The sequence below is a fragment of the Phoca vitulina genome, unplaced genomic scaffold, assembly GCF_004348235.1.
Source record: "Phoca vitulina isolate PV1807 unplaced genomic scaffold, GSC_HSeal_1.0 scaffold106, whole genome shotgun sequence".
Lineage (NCBI taxonomy): Eukaryota > Metazoa > Chordata > Mammalia > Carnivora > Phocidae > Phoca > Phoca vitulina.
The window spans coordinates 473,921-491,583 of NW_022589809.1; the positions used below are offsets into that span (position 1 = coordinate 473,921).

Here is a 17,663-nt window from a genome sequence, read left to right on the forward strand (position 1 = left end):
CATTCTTAATTTTATTAATTTGGTCCTTTCTGTTTTCTTTTGGATAAGTTTGGCCAGAGGTTTATTGATTTTATTAACTCTTTCAAAGAACTTGCTTCTAGTTTTGTTGATCTGCTCTACTGTTCTGCTATTTTCTATTTGATTGATTTCTGTTCTAGTCTTTATTATTTCTCTTTTCCTGCTTGGTTTAGGCTTTATTTCTTGTTCTTTCTCAAGGGCATTTAGGTGTAAGGTAAACTTGTGCATTTGGGATTTTTCTAATTTTTTGAGAGAGGTTTGGATGGCTATGTACTACCCTCCTAGGACCACCTTTGCAGCATCCCATAGGTTTTGAACTGCTTTGTTTTCATTTTCATTGCTTTGCATGAATTGTTTAAGTTCTTCTTTAGTTTCCTGGTTGACCTATAAATTCTTTAGCAGGATGTTCTTTAACCTCCAAGTTTTGAGTTCCTTCCAAAATTTTTCTTGTGATTGAGTTCCAATTTCAAAGCATTGTGGTCTGAAAATATGCAGGGAATAATCTCAATCTTTTGGTATTGATTGAGATCTGATTTATGAGTCAGCATGTGATCTCTTCTGGAGAAAGATCCATGTGCGCTCGAGAAGAATGAGTATTCTGTGGTTTTAAGATGGAATGTCCTGTATAGGTCTGTGAAGTCCATCTGGTCCAATGTGTCCTTCAAACCTCTTGTTTCTTTGTTGATTTTCTGCTTAGATGATCTGTCCATTGCTGTGAGTGGAGTGTTGAAGTCTCCTACTATTAATGCATTATTATCAATATGTTTCTTTATTTCTGTTATTAGTTGGTTTATGTAGTTTGCTGCTCCCATGTTGCTGGCATAGGTATTTACAATTGTTAGATCTTCTTGTTGGATAGACCCTTTAAGGATGATATAGCATCCCTCCACATCTCTTACTGCAGTCTTTGGTTTAAGATCTAATTTGTCTGATATGGGGATTGCTACCCCGGCATTCTCTTGACATCCATTAGCATGGTAAATTGTTCTCTATTCCTTCACTTTCAATATAGAGGTGATTTTAGGTTCAAAATGAGTCTCTTCTGGACATCATATGTCAAAGCAGTGTGTTCCTCTTGTTCCTGAGTGATTTTTGTTCTGTGTGTTAGAAAACGCTACATCCCAAAATTGCAAGGAAAATAATACTTACAAATAAAGATAAAACTGAACAGTGAAAGTAAAGCATATATATATAAAGATAAAATTGAAGAGAGTGAAAGAGGGACAAAAATGAAGCATATATCTTTAAAAAATGTAGATGTGAAAAAATACAAGCTAAAAAGCGACTATGAAATATAAGTTAGTATAACAAACATCTAGTTGAAATGAGAAAAATGTAAAAGTAAAAAGAAAAAGAAAAAAAACGTAAGAAAATAAAAAAAAATAGGAGAATTTTATCCGAAAAATAAAGGAGTCGTGAGGCAACACCTGGACTCAATATACTATTTTCCCCTGGTGTTGGAATTGTACAGTCTCGTGGAATCCATAGGCTTGTCCACCTGTTCTTCCAGACTTTCTTCTGGGGGAGGGGCCTGCCACGCTGTTTCTCAGGTATCCCTGCCTGGGCGGAGTTGCCCCACCCCCTATCAGCGGGAAGGGCTCAGTGCAAAGTGGTCCTCTGTGTGGCTTTTGTTCGGTGGAGGATTTCCTCGCCTCTTTGGAAGATCAAAGCAAAAATGGCCATAGCCAAAACTCTGGCCCAGAGCAGAAAGTTTGCAGTCTGCCCTCTAGTAAACCCTCAGGGACAATAAGTCTCCACTTCTGTATGCGAGAAAAACCAGATCTCCTGCAGCATACACCCACTGTAGCTCTCTTGGAGGTAGTCCCAGAGGCCCCTGAGTGCCACTAAAACCGTGAGCAGCCATGGGCTCCTGCATGAACCCAATGCTCCTAGATCATGTCTCGGTGCCTCTCTAATGTCCTTTCTGGGCCACTACTCCCCTGCGAGCTTTTGGCCAGTTGCAGGCTCAGGTTCCATTCTTTTTCAGGCTGCTTAGGAAAAGAGCGATTACCGACCAGCTTGGTTCGTGGTTCATGACGACCCAAGGTGAGAGTCCCCTCTTGGGTTCGCTGACCATAACTCGTCTGCTCAGGCATTCTACCTGTTCAGGCACCCCGGTAGTTCTGTGACTTCTCAGATCCCAGGACCACAATGCCCTACCTAGAATTCTACCTTTTCGTTTCCAGAGCCCCTTTTCAGGGAGGGCTCGCTCTCCCTAGAGCAGATTTCTAAGGGTTCTTATTTTGCCTTCCGATGTTATATCATTTTCCAGGAGCCAGCCAATGGAGGCCCTCTCCTTCTGTTAATCTTTTGAAATCTCCCCCTAGATTCATGATTCCGCACATCCTACCTTGCAAATAGCAGTAGCTTTACTGCTTATAGAGATCCAGGTATATATTCTTACATCTCGGGGGGATTTTATGGGTGTTCAAAATGGTTTGATAGATATCCAGCTAAATTCAGGGGACCAGTCGAAACGGGGTCCCCTACTCCTCCATCATCTTGCCTCCCTCCTCGACTTTGAAAAGTTCCTTATGTATTTTGAGTACTAACTGCTTATCATATCTGTCATTTGCAAATATCTTCTTCCATTCTGTAGGTTGCCTTTTAGTTTTTTCAATTGTTTCCTTTGCTGTGCAGTAGGTTTATATTTGATGAAAACCCAATAGTTTATTTTGTTTTTGTTTCCCTTGCACCAGGACTCATATCTAGTAAGAAGTCGCTATGGCCAATGCCAAAGAAGTTACTGTCTATGTTCTTCTCTAGGATTTTAATGGTTTCCTGTCTCACATTTAGGTCTGTTTTCCATTTTGAATTAATTTTTGTATGGTGAAAGAAAGAAGTCCATTTTCATTCTTTTGTGTGTTTTATCCAGTTTTCCCAATACCCATTTGTTAAAGAGACTGTCTTTTTCCCACTGAATATTCTTTTCTGCTTTGTTGAAGATTAAATGACCATATAGCTGTGGGTTCATTTCTGGGTGTTCTATTCTGTTTTATTGATCTGTCTATTTTTGTGCCAGTAACATACTGTCTTGATCTCTACACCTTTGTAATATAACTTGGAATCTGCAGTTAGGATGCCTCCAGCTTTGCTTTTCTTTTCAAGATTGTTTTGGGTATTCGGGATCTTTTGTGGTTCCATATACATTTTGTGATAGTTTGTTCTAGCTCTGTGAAAAATGCCATTGGTAATTTGATTTGATTTTCATTAAATCTGCACGTTTCCTTGGGTTGTATAGACATTTCAACAATGTTTGTTCTTTCAATCCATGAGCGTGGAGTATCTTTACATTTCTTTGTGCTGTCTTCAATTTTTTTTATCCGTGTTTTATAGTTTTCATAGTAAAAGTCTTTCACCTCTTTGGTTAGGTTTATTCCTAGGTATCATGGGTTTGGTTGCAATTGTAAGTGGGATTGATTCCTTGATTTCTCTTTATGCTGCTTACTGATTGCTGTGTAGAAATGCAAAAGATTTGTATTCCTTGAATTTGCTTAATTCTTGTATTCTAACAATTTCTTTTTCTGAAAATTTTTGTCATTTAAAATCAATTAATTAATGTATAGTGTATTATTAGTTTCAGGGGTAGAGTTTAGTGATTCATCAGTTGCATGAATTGCATGAATGATTCGTCTAGTGCTCATTACATCAAGTACCCTCCTTAATGTCCATCAACTAGTTACCCCATCCACACATCCAGTTCCCCTCCGGCAACCTTCAGTTTGTTTCCTATAGTTAAGAGTCTCTTATGGTTTGTCTCCTTCTCTGATTTCCTCTTATTTTATTTTTGCTTCCCTACACCTATGATCCTCTATGATGTTTCCTATATTCCACGTACGAGTGAAATCATACAATATTTGTCTTTCTCTGACTGACTTACCTCACTTAGCATAATACACTCTATTTTCTTCCACATCATTGCAAATGGTAAGATTTCATCTTTTCTGATGGATGAGTAATAATCTGTTTTACACATATACCACATCTTCTTCATTCATCTGTCAATGGACATCCAGGCTCATTCTGTATTTGGCTACTGTAGACATTGTTGCTATGAACATTGGGGTGCAAGTGCTCCTTTGAATAACTATGTTTGTATCCTTTGGATAAATACCTGGTAGTACAACTGCTGGGACAAAGATAACTCCATTTTTAACTATTTGAGGATCCTCCATTCTGTTTTCCAGAATGGCTGCCCCAGTTTGCATTCCCACCAACTGTGTAAGAGGGTCCCCCTTTCTCTGCATCCTGACCAACTTCTGTTCTTTCCTGTGTTGTTCATTTTAGCCACTCTGACTGGTGTGAAGTGGCATCTCATTGTGGTAGTGATTTGTATTTCCCTGATGCTAAGTGATGTTGAGTATTTTTTCATGTGTCTCTTGACCACTTGTATGTCTTCTTTGGAGAAATGTCTGTCCATGTCTTCTCCCCTTTTCTTGACAGGATTATTTGCTTATTGGGTGTTGAGTTTGAGAAATTATTTGTAGAGTTTGGATACTAGCCATTTATCTGACAAGACATTTGTAAATATCTTCCCTCATTCCATAGGTTGTCTTTTAGTCCTAGAAACATATGAACTACCAAAACTGAAACAGGAAGCAATGGAAAACCTGAAAAGACCCTTAATGAACAAAGAAATTGAAGGAGTAATTAAAATCTCCCAACAAACAGGACTCCAGGACCAGTTGGCCTCCCAGGAGAATCCTATTAAACATTTTAAAAAAAGTAATATATATTGTACTGAAGCTTTTTCAAAAAACAGAAACGGAAGGAAAACTTCCAAACTCATTCTATGAGGCCAGCAATACCTTGAAGCAAAAACCAAAGACTCCACCAAAAAGGAGAATTAAAGACTAATATCCCTGATGAACATGGATCCCAAAATTCTCACCATGATACTACCCAATAGGATCCAACAGTATATTAAAAGGATTATTCACACCAACCAAGTACAATTTATTCCAGGGCTGCAAGTGTGGTTCAACATACACAAATCAATGTGATACGCTACATTAATATAAGAAATGATGAGAAGCACATAATCTTTTTAATAGATGCAAAAAAAGTATTTGACAAAATGCAGTATACTTTCTTGATTAAAACTCTCTGCATTGTAAGTCTGGAGGGAACATTCCTCAGTATCATAAAAGCCTTATACAAAAAACACACAGAGAATATTATCCTCAGTGGGGAAAAAATGAGAGCTTTTCCTGTAAGGGCAGGAACATGAGAGGGATGTCCAGTCTCACCACAGTTAATCAACATATTGCTAGAAGTTCCACCTTAGCAATCAGGCAACAAAAAGAAATAAAAGGCATCTAAACTGGCAAAGAAGAAGTCAAAGTTTTACTCTTCACAGATGACATTTTCCTCTATGTTGAAAACCCAAAATATTCCACCCCAAAATTGCTAGAAATCACATAGGAATTCAGCAAAGTAGCAGGATATAAATCAAAGCAGAGAAGTCAGTTGCATTTCTATACACTAACAATGAGATAGAAGAAAGAGAAATTAAGGAATCGATCTTGTTTAGAATTGCACCAAAACCCATAAGACACCCAGGAATAAACCTAACCAAAGTGATAAAAGATCTGCACTCTAAAAACTAAAGAACACTTATAACTGAAATTGAAGAAGACAGAAAGAAATGGAGAAATAACCCATGCTTATGGATTGGAAGAACAAATATTTTTAAAATGTCTATGCTACTTAGGGGTAGAGGCAGGATGGCAGAGGAGTAGGGGACCCTATTTCAACCGATCCCCTGAATTTAGCTGGATATCTACCAAACCACTCTGAATACCCATGAAATCAGACTGAGTTGTAAGAATATATATCTGGATCTCTACAAGAAAATCCCCAGCAATCTCGAGTTATGAAGGGCTGAGCTGTGATTCTGTGGGCAGATATAGGAAAATAAACAGAAAGGGGAGGGAGCTGCCATAAGCTGGCACTGGGAAGGTGATATAACACTGGCACAAAAGCAGGCAAAGCTGGGGACCAGACACAGACTCACAGACGGATAGCAGCGGGGAAAGGACTTTAGTGCAGCCCCCAGACAGCATCCAGGAGCTACAGGTCCCTGTGCATGAACTGGGGGCTGTTCACGGTTTTAGAAGCACAATGGGCAGAGCCACATCCAGCCCTGGGATCAACCTCTGGGAGAGTTGCTGTGGGGCGCAACACTGTGTGGGCTGTCGGTTTTAGCAGCACAGACAGAAACAGAGACTGTGTGTCCTGGAGAGCTCAGTGAAGAGCATACTATGATTTCTCTGCCCTGGGACAGAAGTTTGGGGGCGACCATTTTTACTCTGATTCTCAGAAGAGATGTCAAAAGTCGCCAGAGAACAAAAGCTCAAAAAACGGGTTTGCACTGACCCCAACCCCCAACAGGGGGTAGGGCAACTCTGCCCAAGCAGGGTTGCCTGAGAAACAGTGTGGAAGGCCCCTCCCACAGAAGACAGGCTGGAAGAACAAGAGGACGACCACCCTAGGGTCCCTACAAAACAGGTGCATCCTGATTGGGTGGTAGTTAATACTTTGGACTCTGTACATTCCCTCAAACACCCTCCAACAGAATAAATAATAGGAAGAACCCCAAACAAAGAAAAGAACCAGAGATTGTGGCCTCTGCCACAGACCTAATGGTTATGAATATAAGCAAGATGTCAGAGATAGACTTCTGAGTAGCAATTATGAAGTCAATATCTAGGCTTGAGAAAAATATTAGCAGCAATATAGAATCTCTAAGGGCAGAAATGAGATCTAATCAAGCCGAACTTAAAAATGGTATAAATGAGATGCAGTCTAAACTGGATACCCTGACAGGCAAAGAAAAGGAGGCAGAAAAATGAATTAGTGAGCTAGAAGATATGATGATAGAAAAGAAGGATGTGAAGGAGGCCTGGGATAAACTCATGAAAGCCCAAGAGATAAGATTGTATATATGATGCATAGCCTCTTTCTTTATTTATTCTAATTTATGAGAGAGATTAATGATGCGTGAAACATTCCAATGTCAGAATTATTAGGATCCCTGAGGGGGTGGAGAGAAAGAGAGGACCAGAAGATATATTTGAGAAAATTGTAGCTGCAAACTTCTATATTCGGGAAAGAAACAAGCATTCATGTCCAAGAGGCAGAGATGACCTCCCCCACGTTCAAAGAGAACAGATCAATGCCTCAACATATAATAGTAAAACTTGCACAACTTAGAACCAAGGAAGCAATATTGAAAGCAGCTTTGGGGAAGAGATTTCCTACATACGGAGGGATAAACATCAGAAAAACATCAGACCTGTCCACAGAGACCTGGCAAACCAGAAAGGGATGGCAAGACATATTCAGGGTACTAAATGAGAAGACCATGCAGCCAAGGATATTTTATCCAGCAAGGCTGCCATTCAGAGTGGATGTAGAGATGAGGAGTTTTCAGGACTGGCAGAAACTGAAAGAATATGTGACCACCAAGCCCTGCAAAAAATATTAAGGGGGTTTCTATAAAAGGGAAGACCCCAAGAGCAGTATAGACTAGAAATTTACAGAGACAATCTATAGAAACAGGGACTTCACAGGTAACAGGATGGCATTAAAATAATATCTTTCAATAGTCACTCTCAATGTGAGTGGCCTAAATGCTCCCATGAAACAGCACAGAGTTGCAGACTGGATAAAAAGACAGGACCCATCCATATGCTGCCTACAAGAGTCTCATTTTGAACCTAAAGATAGATCCGGACTGAAAGTGAGGGGATAGAGAACTATTTTTCATGCCAGTGGACCTCAAAATATAGCTGGGGTAGCAATTCTTATATCAGACAAATTAGATTGTAAGCTAAAGACTGTAGTTAGAGATACAGAAGGACACTATATCATTCTTAAAGAGTCTATCCAACAAAAAGATCTAACAATTGTAAATATCTATGCCTCCAACATGGGAGCAGCCATCTACATAAGCCAACTGTTAACCAAAATAAAGAATCATTGGTGGGCGCCTGGGTGGCTCAGTCGTTAAGCGTCTGCCTTTGGCTCAGGTCATGATCCCAGGGTCCTGGGATCGAGTCCCACATCGGGCTCCCTGCTCAGCGGGAAGCCTGCTTCTCCCTCTCCCACTCCCACTGCTTGTGTTCCTGCTCTCGCTGTCTCTCTCTCCCTGTCAAATAAATAAATAAAATCTTTAAAAAAAAAAAAAAAAGAATCATTGGTAATAATACTTTAATAGGAGGAGACCTCAACACTCCACTCTCAGCAATAGACAGATCATCTATGCAGAAGATCAACAAAGAGACAAGAGCTTTGAAGGACACATCATACCAGATGGACTTCAAAGATATATACAGAACATTCCACCCTAAAACAACACAATACTCATTCTTCTTGTATGCACATGGAACCCTCTCCAGAATAAGATACCACATACTGGGTCACAACACAGGTCTCAACTGATAACAAAAGATTGAGATAATTCCCTGAATATTTTCAGACCACAATGCTTTGAACTTGGAACTCAATCACAAGAAAAAATTGGAAAGAATTCAAACACTTGGAAGTTAAAGACCATCCTGCTAAAGAATGATAAGGTCAAACAGGAAATTAAAGAACATAATCAATTCATGGAAACTAATGAAAATGAAATCACACTGGTCCAAAAACCTATGGGATATTGCAAAGGTGGTCCAAAGGGGGAAATACATAGCCATCCAAGCCTCACTCAAAGAAGGGGAACATGCACCCCAATGTTCATAGCAGCAATGTCCACAATAGCCAAACTGTGGAAGGAGCTGAGATGCCCTTCAATGGGTAAATGGATAAAGAAGCTGTGCATCATATATACAATGGAATATTATTCAGCCTTCAGAATGGATGAATACCCATCATTTGCATCAACATGGATAGAACTGAAGGGGACTATGCTAAGTTAAATAAGTCAAGAAGAGAAAGTCAATTATCATATGGTTTCACTCATATTTGGAACAGAAAGAATAGCATGGAGGACATTAGGAGAAGGAAGGGAAAAATGAAGTGGGGGAAATAAGAGGGGGAGACAAACCATGAGAGACTATAGACCAGGAAACAAAATGAGGGTTTCAGAGGGGAGGTGGGAGGGGAATGGGGTAGCCTGGTGATGGGCATTTAGGAGGGCACGTGTTGTAATGAGCACTGAGTGTTATATGCAAATAATGAATCATTGAACAGTACTACATCAAAAACTACTGATGTTTATACATGAACAATGAATCATGGAACACGATATCAACTAATGATGTATTGTATGGTGACTAACATAACATAAAAAATAAATTTAAAAAAAACTAATGATGTACTGTATGGTGACTAACATAACATAAAAAATAAATTTAAAAAAAACTAATGATGTACTCTATGGTGACTAACATAATAAAAATAAAAAATAATTAAAAAGGAAGGTTTATATAATGGGGAAAAAAAGAAAGTAAAAAATGCATGTTCTATAAGAAAAATGGTCTTCTGAGGAGTGTAAGGTTTAATTGGGTTGGGAAAGAAAGAAAAAAAATGTTTCATTAATCGATATTTAAGAAGATTGAATGAAGGCAGTAATCTTCATGAAAGTATATGTTTATACAATATTTTATTTGCAATAATAGCAAGAGGACTCAAATAAACATTATATACAAGAAGGAATTCATAACATATGGGATAACTATCTAAAAGACTCTAAATTAGTGCAAGACACTATAAACCAGCTTGGCCTGGCATACACAGATCGATACTCTGACAACTCTTTTTTTTTTTTCTAATTTTATTTTATTATGTTATATTACTCACCATACATTACATCATTAGTTTTTGATGTAGTGTTCCATGATTCATTGTTTACGTATAACACCAAGTACTCCATGCAGAACGTGCCCTCTTTAATACCCATCACCAGGCTAACCCATCCTCCCACTGCCCTCCCCTCTAGAACCAGAGTCCATAGTCACTCATGGTTCATCTCCCCCTCCAATTTCCCCCCTTCATTTTTCCCTTCCTATTATGTTCCCTTTTTTTAAACATATAATCTAGTATTTGTTTCAAAGGAACAGGTCTGTAATTCATCAGTCTTACACAATTCACAGTGTTCACCATAACACACACCCTCCCCAAAGTCTATCACCCAGCTACCCTATCCTTCCCACCCCCCACCACTCCAGCAACCCTCAGCTTGTTTCTTGAGATTAAGAATTCCTCATATCAACGAGATCATATGATACATGTCTTTCTCTGTTTGACTTAAGTCGCTTAGCATAATACCTTCTAGTTCCATCCACATCATTGCAAATGGCAAGATTTCATTTTTTTTCTGAGGGCTACATAATATTCCATTGTATATATACCACATCTTCTTTCTCCATTCATCTGTTGATGGACACCTTGGTTCTTTCCATAGTTTGGCTATTGTGGACATTACTGACAACTCTTATACACAGAAAGAGAAGAAACTGAAGGTGTCAATGAGATTTAAACTTTTCATCCAGCCACAAAAGGAGAGAGAGTCAAATCCAAATGCAGGTGTTGTTGATTAGGAACTTCTAGATGCCAAGCTGTCACCTTGGCCCATAAGAGATGTGCCAGCAGAGGAACCAGGTGGATGTGAGGTCAGGAGGAAAGGGTTCAAAGCCTCTGAGTGAGAAGAGGTGGTTTGCCACACACACTCATGTGTGCAAACCCACAAGCAACTAAGAGTGTCGACCAAACCACCCCACATACATGGCGATGGCCAGCTCCGCAATTTCCCTCTCATGTGCCGCCTATCTAAGCTGACTGATCTCAGTGTCCTGCCTGGCTCCACACCTGTAGCTTCACAAGCTGCCTGGGAGCTGCCATGATGTCATCAGAATCGGGTTCCCCAGATATGGAGGACATCTAGACACCAAACTATGTGGCTAACCAGTCCTGATTGGCAGGGGAAGGTTGAAAACACCAGGGCACTTAGAAAATCAAAATTAAAAAAAAAGAAGCAATACCAAAAAAATAAATATAAAAACGAAGGGGAAAAACAAAAACATTCAAATGAAAAATGACGAAAATTCCAATACATAAAAAATAAATGTAAACAAAGAAAAGAAAGATAGAAAACAATGTAATGCAAGACAAGGAAACTTAATTAGGAGGCTCGTCTTGGGTGGCCAAAGGTGATTCAAGTTCCACACCCACATGCCAGAATCTGAAGTGATTGTCGAAGGGCCTTCACCCGGTCCGGTCCTACACAGAGTCCCAGAGTCTCAACACCACGATTTGGTGTCAGGGCTGTAATCCTGGAGAAAAGCTAGTGGGAGTGGGAAAGGCACATTGTATCCAGAGGAGAGGGGACGGGGCACGTCCACCTGCCCAGGGCAAGCACTTGGCTCAAGTAGTCCCGATGTCCTCCTGAAGACCTCTTCCGCCAAAGGTCTGAACCACTGAAGGCAGGGCTACCACAGGAAGCTGTTGAAATGATTGGGGGTGGGACATCCAGGGGTGGGCCATCCCAGGCATTGATAAGTCCCATGCTCCGGGTCCTGTCCAGTCGGCCGGTCAGTGCTCTGGAACCCAAGTGACTCCATCGGCATGGCTCCCACCAGCACATCAAGGAGTAAGTTTCCATCCAATGCCCTGCTCCCTGCTTACATTCCCCAAAGTCCCTGATAATTTTCCAGGGTTCGGGAAAGTAGAAGGGACCACCTCGATTGTCCGCACACATGCTGGAGGGATTGTGATCCAGGGAGGATTGGGGGAAAGGGATAGAGAGAGGCTTGCATATGGCTGCCATCAGAATGAAAACTGAAGTTGGTGGCCAGGATTCCCAACAAGAGTCCCGCTTTTGCAAATAGGCAAGCTAGATCTCAGGTGGCAGAGAACGGGAAAAGATTCAGCACCTATTTCTGGTGTCATTTACAAAAAGAGAACTTTCACCTCATGGACCAGCACTTAGGATATGTTGTCAGAGTTGACCTTGATGTTTTTTAGGAGCAGTGGGTTACTCTTTGTTTCTCCTAAGGTGCTTTCACCTCTTCACCCCCACCGCGGGTTTCCTCAATTCATTGGCATGCCATTACATGGTTTGCTAGCAGTTGGTATTTCCCTAGATCCTTGCCTATCACCCATTCCCATAGGGAGATGGCAGACTGCCTGTGTCTTATTGAGCAGTCCCTTAGTTGGATCCATGAATGGCAAAGGCACAGGAAGCCCCGGCCTGGGAAGGTGTCCACAGGGTAGAAAGTGAAGAGCTGAGACTGCCCCACCGGTTTGCATTCCTATGAAAACCTTCCTAATATGGTTGTAATTTTCCCTGCAACAGGACCCCTCCCATGTGGATCCCAACGGAGGCGGCTTGTTTTGAAACAAACGCAGCAAGGGGCTCTGCAAGCATTGTTCCAGCAGAACCCATACCCAGGCATCGCCACCAGAGAAAGACTGGCCCGAGAGCTAGACATTCCAGAATCCAGGATCCAGGTAGGTTTCAGCTTCACTTGCATTTTCCCTGGGCAACAAGTCACGGACACAATCAGGCCCAAGCCACTGCATGTAAATCTACATGCTAAGCTGGGGAGCTCAGAAGCTTTGGCCCCTGTATGTGCAACTCTGTTGAGCCCATGCCCTTTGAAGTCATTCCAAGTCATTCAGTTGTGGAACCCAGGTACCATTGGAGCACAAGGCCTGGGACATTCCAACAGGTCAACACGTCTTCATTGATTTTCCCTAGAGATCATTTGTCCAGAGTTATCACATGGTCCACACAAAACACTCTGAGACCTTAGGTATGAGAAAAAAAAATGTATATATATATGGATCATGCCCACCAGGGTGCCTGACCATCGGTTCTTCTTTTGCCATTTAGGTGTGGTTCCAGAACCAGCGAACGAGACAGCTAAGGCAGAGCCGATTGGGGTCTGCCAAATCCCACGGGGGAGGGCCATCACATGGACAGGAACAGCCTCCAGCTTGGACTCAAGGTGACTCCCCAACATATCAAACGGGTCTCTTCATAAGCTTCTCCTTGACACAGGAATGGGTATGCGTGGGCTTGCCATGTGTTTGGCAAGAAAGCTTAGCAGAGGAACCCATGCCCACTGGTTCCAGCTGCCTTTCTGTTCCCAGAGATGGACACTGTGCATGCACCTCCTGTTGGGTGGGTGCATTGTTTCTGGGCAAGAAAGCTTTGAATCTTCTTGTCCTGAAACTGTAGGAAGGACAGAGTCCTCTTCTGGGGTCACCTCAGACTTTAGATTCAAGCACTAGCTTGTGTCGGTGGGTCCATGGTGACCTCAGTGAAGTCAGGGAAGGAGAGGCTATAGAGAAAATGGAGAAGCATGCAAACACACACACACACACACACACACACACACTCATGCATGCACATGGACACCAATTTCTCTTTCTACATTGGATGTGCCATTGGCTTCAAAGCCCTCCTTTCTAACTCTGTTCTCTTTTTAGAACGTTTCCCAAAGGAAGGCAGGAGAAAACGGACATCCATTTCTCCATCCCAAACCAGTATCCTCCTTCAAGCCTTTGAGAAGAACCGCTTTCCGAACATTGCTACCAGGGAACACCTGGCCAGACTCACAGGTCTTCCGGAATCCCGCATTCAGGTACATTTTCAGAGCGTGGCCGTGAGTTCTTCAACGTGGAAGGGATAGTGGCGCCTGAGACGTTGCTGGGGAATCGTGGGCTCCTTTGAGTTATCCACAGGATCCAGTGCCCAGGCAATGGGAGGAAAGTGTTGAACTTGCAAGTGAGAGACCGCCCAAGGAAGAATTTCCAAACCAAATGGTGGGGGGAGTTGGCAGCATACATGCGTGTAGAAATGGTGAGCAGACAAAAGAGGGGAAACGGAAACATTGGCACCTATCTAGAGATCGCACAAACTGTCAGCGCTTGAGCAGCTTAGTAGCACTACCCATTTGGCCCTCAGGATTTCCTGAGTGTGAGTGGGGTTGCTGTCCTGTGTGTGGCAACGTGTTTGTCAGTGTCCGGGGCCTCAGGACCCCAGGGCAGGAATGGATTCTGCCCGCAAACCACACCTTCTCTGGATAATCTAATCATCCAGGATTATTGGCCCAAGGATTATTTTCAAGTGGGCGAGAGGTCCCATGTGCCCTGGTTGAGAAGGCTCTGCAGAGAGTGGTTCCTGATATAGGAGTTGTGAAACGCCCTTGTGGTATATGGAGGCAGACTCTCTGGAAGCCTCTCCTTTGGGACAAGAGCCAGTGACCATGCTTCAAGCAGGCCTTCATGGGCCTGTACTTTGACAAGTCTTGTCCCCGGACAGAGGGGAAGATCAACATGCTCATTCCTGAGAACTCCTCTTCTCATGTAGCAAACGGAGGAGAGGGAGAGCCAAATCCAAATGCGAGTGTTGTTGATGTGGATTCCTGGCTGCTCATGCCTTCCTCTAGACCCATAAGAGATGTGCCTGTAGACTTACCTATTGTGGATGTGAGGCCAGGAGGCATGGGTTGAAGGACTGCAAGTCAGAGTTGGTGGTTTGCCATTGGGATTACACCCAATCAGACACCGGGACAGGGAAAGGTGTTGAGGGATGCCCTGAGGCATTCCTGAGGACTTGGAGTAGCCTGGGGAAGGAGGGGCAGGCGGTCGGCTATGTCTTTGTCCCAGGACTCCTGGAATGGCTGGTCAGAAAGCTGCAACTGGCAATCAAAGAGAGGGCAAGGTAGGGACTGAACAGCAGGCAGAGCAGAGCTGAGCGCCTGCCATTCAAGCCTATCAAGGGGGGATGGCCTCCAGGCCAGGGGTCCACAGTTTCCCTGGGTGGTCACCTAGTTTCCAAGGGCCAGGTGAAAGTTATGGACAGAGTTCCCCTGAGATTCAGACCAAGAGTCCTGGCCTTCTCCCCAAAAGATCCCAGGTGGGGGTAGGGGGGAAAGCAGAGCTGACATCTTTCCCTTCTTCTCATGTCCACGACATCTCTTCTCTGTCCCAGGTCTGGTTCCAGAACAGAAGAGCTCGGCACCCACGGCAGAGCAGAAGTGGCCCCATGAAGGACCTGGAAGCACACCCCAAACCCAGTCCTCGTGTGACAGTCCCAGGGGAACCAGGCCCCCTGGCCGGTGTCCCCGTAAGCTCTCCTCAAATGGCTCTGTCCAATCCTCTGGGAAGCAGGCAGGCCCTTGCTGCAGGGACACCTCCCATTCCCTGCATGGGCTTTGCCCCTCCAGCTTTCTGTGGGGGCCCTGGGAGCCAGGCCCTGGGGGCCATGATGGTCCCGCCCACCCAAGGTGGGCAGGGAGGAAACAACTTTCCTGCTGCTAAAGGCCTGAGGAACCGTTCCTTGACAGGACCGACTCTGGGAGGGTGTCTCCCCACTCGACACACTCTTCTTTGCCCCCCGTCTCAAGGGGAATACCAGCAGCAACATGAGCACCCTGGCATGGCACCCCTGCCCTTCCAAGGCTACCCCCAGCCTCCAGCTGACCATCCTTGCCAACACTTGCAGGAGGCAGGACCCTCCGGGAGCAACTGCACCGCACAGTGCTGGAGCGATGGGTCCCAGCTTGTCATCGGCACAGGACAGGCTCAGGGTGGGGCAGTTCTGCAGCCCGCACATGCTGAGACCCCTGGCTGGCAGCAGCAGGCACATCCTACTGCAGGGCTGTTGGCTGTGCTCAACCCACAGCACCAACCCTCTGCAGAAGCCTCAAGTTTTTTAGAGGAACTTTTCTCAGCCACAGAGATGGAAGAAGACACACACCCTTTTCTGAGTGGGCATCTGCCACAAGAGAACTCTCTGGGACCCCTGGAAGCACCCCTCAGCGAGGAGGAGTTTCAGGCCCTGCTGGCCATGCTGCATGACTCCACATGGCCTCAGGACTAGGAGCAGGGAGGCCTCGTCCTCCCCACCCCCCACTCATCCAAACATCCTTCCTGAGATGCAGTCCTAGCAGGTCAGAAAGGAGGAGGAACAGGCAGCACTGCTCATGTTCCGGAGGAAGAAAAGGACAGAAAGTCCTGTCTCCAGGAACTGAATGTGTAGACCAAGACAGGACATTACACATCTTGACCATGGGAGCCCAGGGTCACAAATCCATCCTGGCTGGGATAGGCTGGGAACCAGCAAAACAGGAAATGACTGCAGTCTCCCATCTCTGAGTGATCCTGTCCCAGCTGAAGTCTGGAATGCCCTGGGGCCTTTGCCTGGCATCTTTGCCATGCAAAGATGAGCATGGGGGGAGCCTTTCCAAAGAACACAAAATGGCAGCACGAAGGGCCACAGCCACTCTCAGCAGGCATTCCAGAAAGGGTACCACTGTGGCTCATTCCACAAAATTAGCATTTGTTTTCTGTTTTGTTAGTATGTATCCGCATGCCTCTCTACCCACAGTGTTCCTTCGCTTCTCAGGAAGAAAGAAGATGTTCCCAGTCAGCCTCTTAGTGGCCTTCTGTCAGCAGGGTCACCTCTCTCCCTTGCAAGGGCTAACTTGGAGGAAATCCATCCTGGAATCTCAAGCTTGAGGGGACAATCCATTGGTCCAATAAACCTATTTTTGCCTCCCCAATGTGATCTCTTGGTTGTTATTTGTTCCATTTCCCTCCTGTCCTCTCATGCCTGCCAATCCTCAGAGATGTGAGATGCTTCCTGGTCCTGGGACTGGCTGTGGAAGCCATTGGTATGCCCAAGTCCAGTTCACAGCTTTGGGCACAGACAACCTCATGGGGCAGCACTAATACTTCCTGGCGATCATCAGGCTTCACCTGGATTGATGGTGCCTGATGGGCAAGCATTCCTCCAAGGGATGTAGGTTGAACCCAAGTGGCAGACAGTCCATGCACATTGTATTTGACCCCATTGTTCTCAGCAGTGGCCAAATTCATACCTAAGGCTCATCCTACTATGCTGGCAATGAATCTCCTTGTCTCTATTTCTTCAGACCTCTGTCTCTATGGGTATATCTCTCCCACTTTATCTCGCTTTCTCTCACAAGCAGACACACACAGATGTCCACACTGTCAGAGCATCATGCTTATGCAACTCACAGTATGGGCACTGAACCTCCAGAAAGGATTGTGGGTCAGAACATTTGGAATAATAAGGTGGGTATTGGCAGGTTTTTTTCCTGGGGCTTTTATTCTGCCCCTACCTAATTGCCGCATGCCCTGGGAGAGGTTAGATTGTGGAATTTGGTCATTTGAGCGCCCCCCCCCATGTCCAACACGTCTATGTTCCAAGGGGGAAGGAACCAAAGAATTCCTATCTTGGTCGCTTCTATCCAAATAGATCTCTATCTCTATCCACATTCTCATATGCAGAAATATATCTGTATCTCCATGTCTCCATGCTTCCAGACCCATGGGTGGATCGTTTGTATCTCTCCATAGATATAGCTTGTGATAGAAGCCCTCCACATCTCTCTTGCTCTAGTGTGTCATTCTTCCAGTTCGCTCTATGGACACATCTACCTGTAGCTTTGGTAGACAGAGTGGAAGGGTCTGTCTCTCTCCCTGAACAGAGTGGGTTAGAATGTCTGAAAGGGGGGCGCCTGGGTGGCTCAGTCGTTAAGCGTCTGCCTTCGGCTCAGGTCATGATCCCAGGGTCCTGGGATCGAGCCCCGCATCGGGCTCCCTGCTCCGCGGGAAGCCTGCTTCTCCCTCTCCCACTCCCCCTGCTTGTGTTCCCTCTCTCGCTG

At 44.2% G+C, this 17,663-nt stretch overlaps 1 protein-coding gene across 1 annotated transcript; it reads left to right on the forward strand.

Annotated features, from left to right (window-relative positions):
• The first annotated feature begins 11,586 nt into the window (after positions 1 to 11,586).
• On the forward strand, positions 11,587 to 15,853 carry LOC116627922 (double homeobox protein 1-like). The gene is made up of 6 exons (XM_032397898.1): positions 11,587 to 11,611; positions 12,317 to 12,471; positions 12,857 to 12,958; positions 13,470 to 13,610; positions 14,963 to 15,097; positions 15,656 to 15,853. Exons 1-6 carry the CDS (start codon positions 11,587 to 11,589, stop codon positions 15,851 to 15,853), a joined length of 756 nt encoding a protein of 251 aa, XP_032253789.1.
• The last annotated feature ends 1,810 nt before the right edge of the window (positions 15,854 to 17,663 follow it).

What these genes read in the sequence shown, in the direction of transcription:
- LOC116627922 (XM_032397898.1), top strand. Translation starts at nt 11,587, where the DNA reads ATGGCTCCCACCAGCACATCAAGGA. An exon ending in TTCCAGAATCCAGGATCCAG is followed by an intron (nt 12,472 to 12,856) that starts GTAGGTTTCAGC and finishes TTTGCCATTTAG; the next exon opens with GTGTGGTTCCAGAACCAGCG. An exon ending in TTCCGGAATCCCGCATTCAG is followed by an intron (nt 13,611 to 14,962) that starts GTACATTTTCAG and finishes TCTCTGTCCCAG; the next exon opens with GTCTGGTTCCAGAACAGAAG.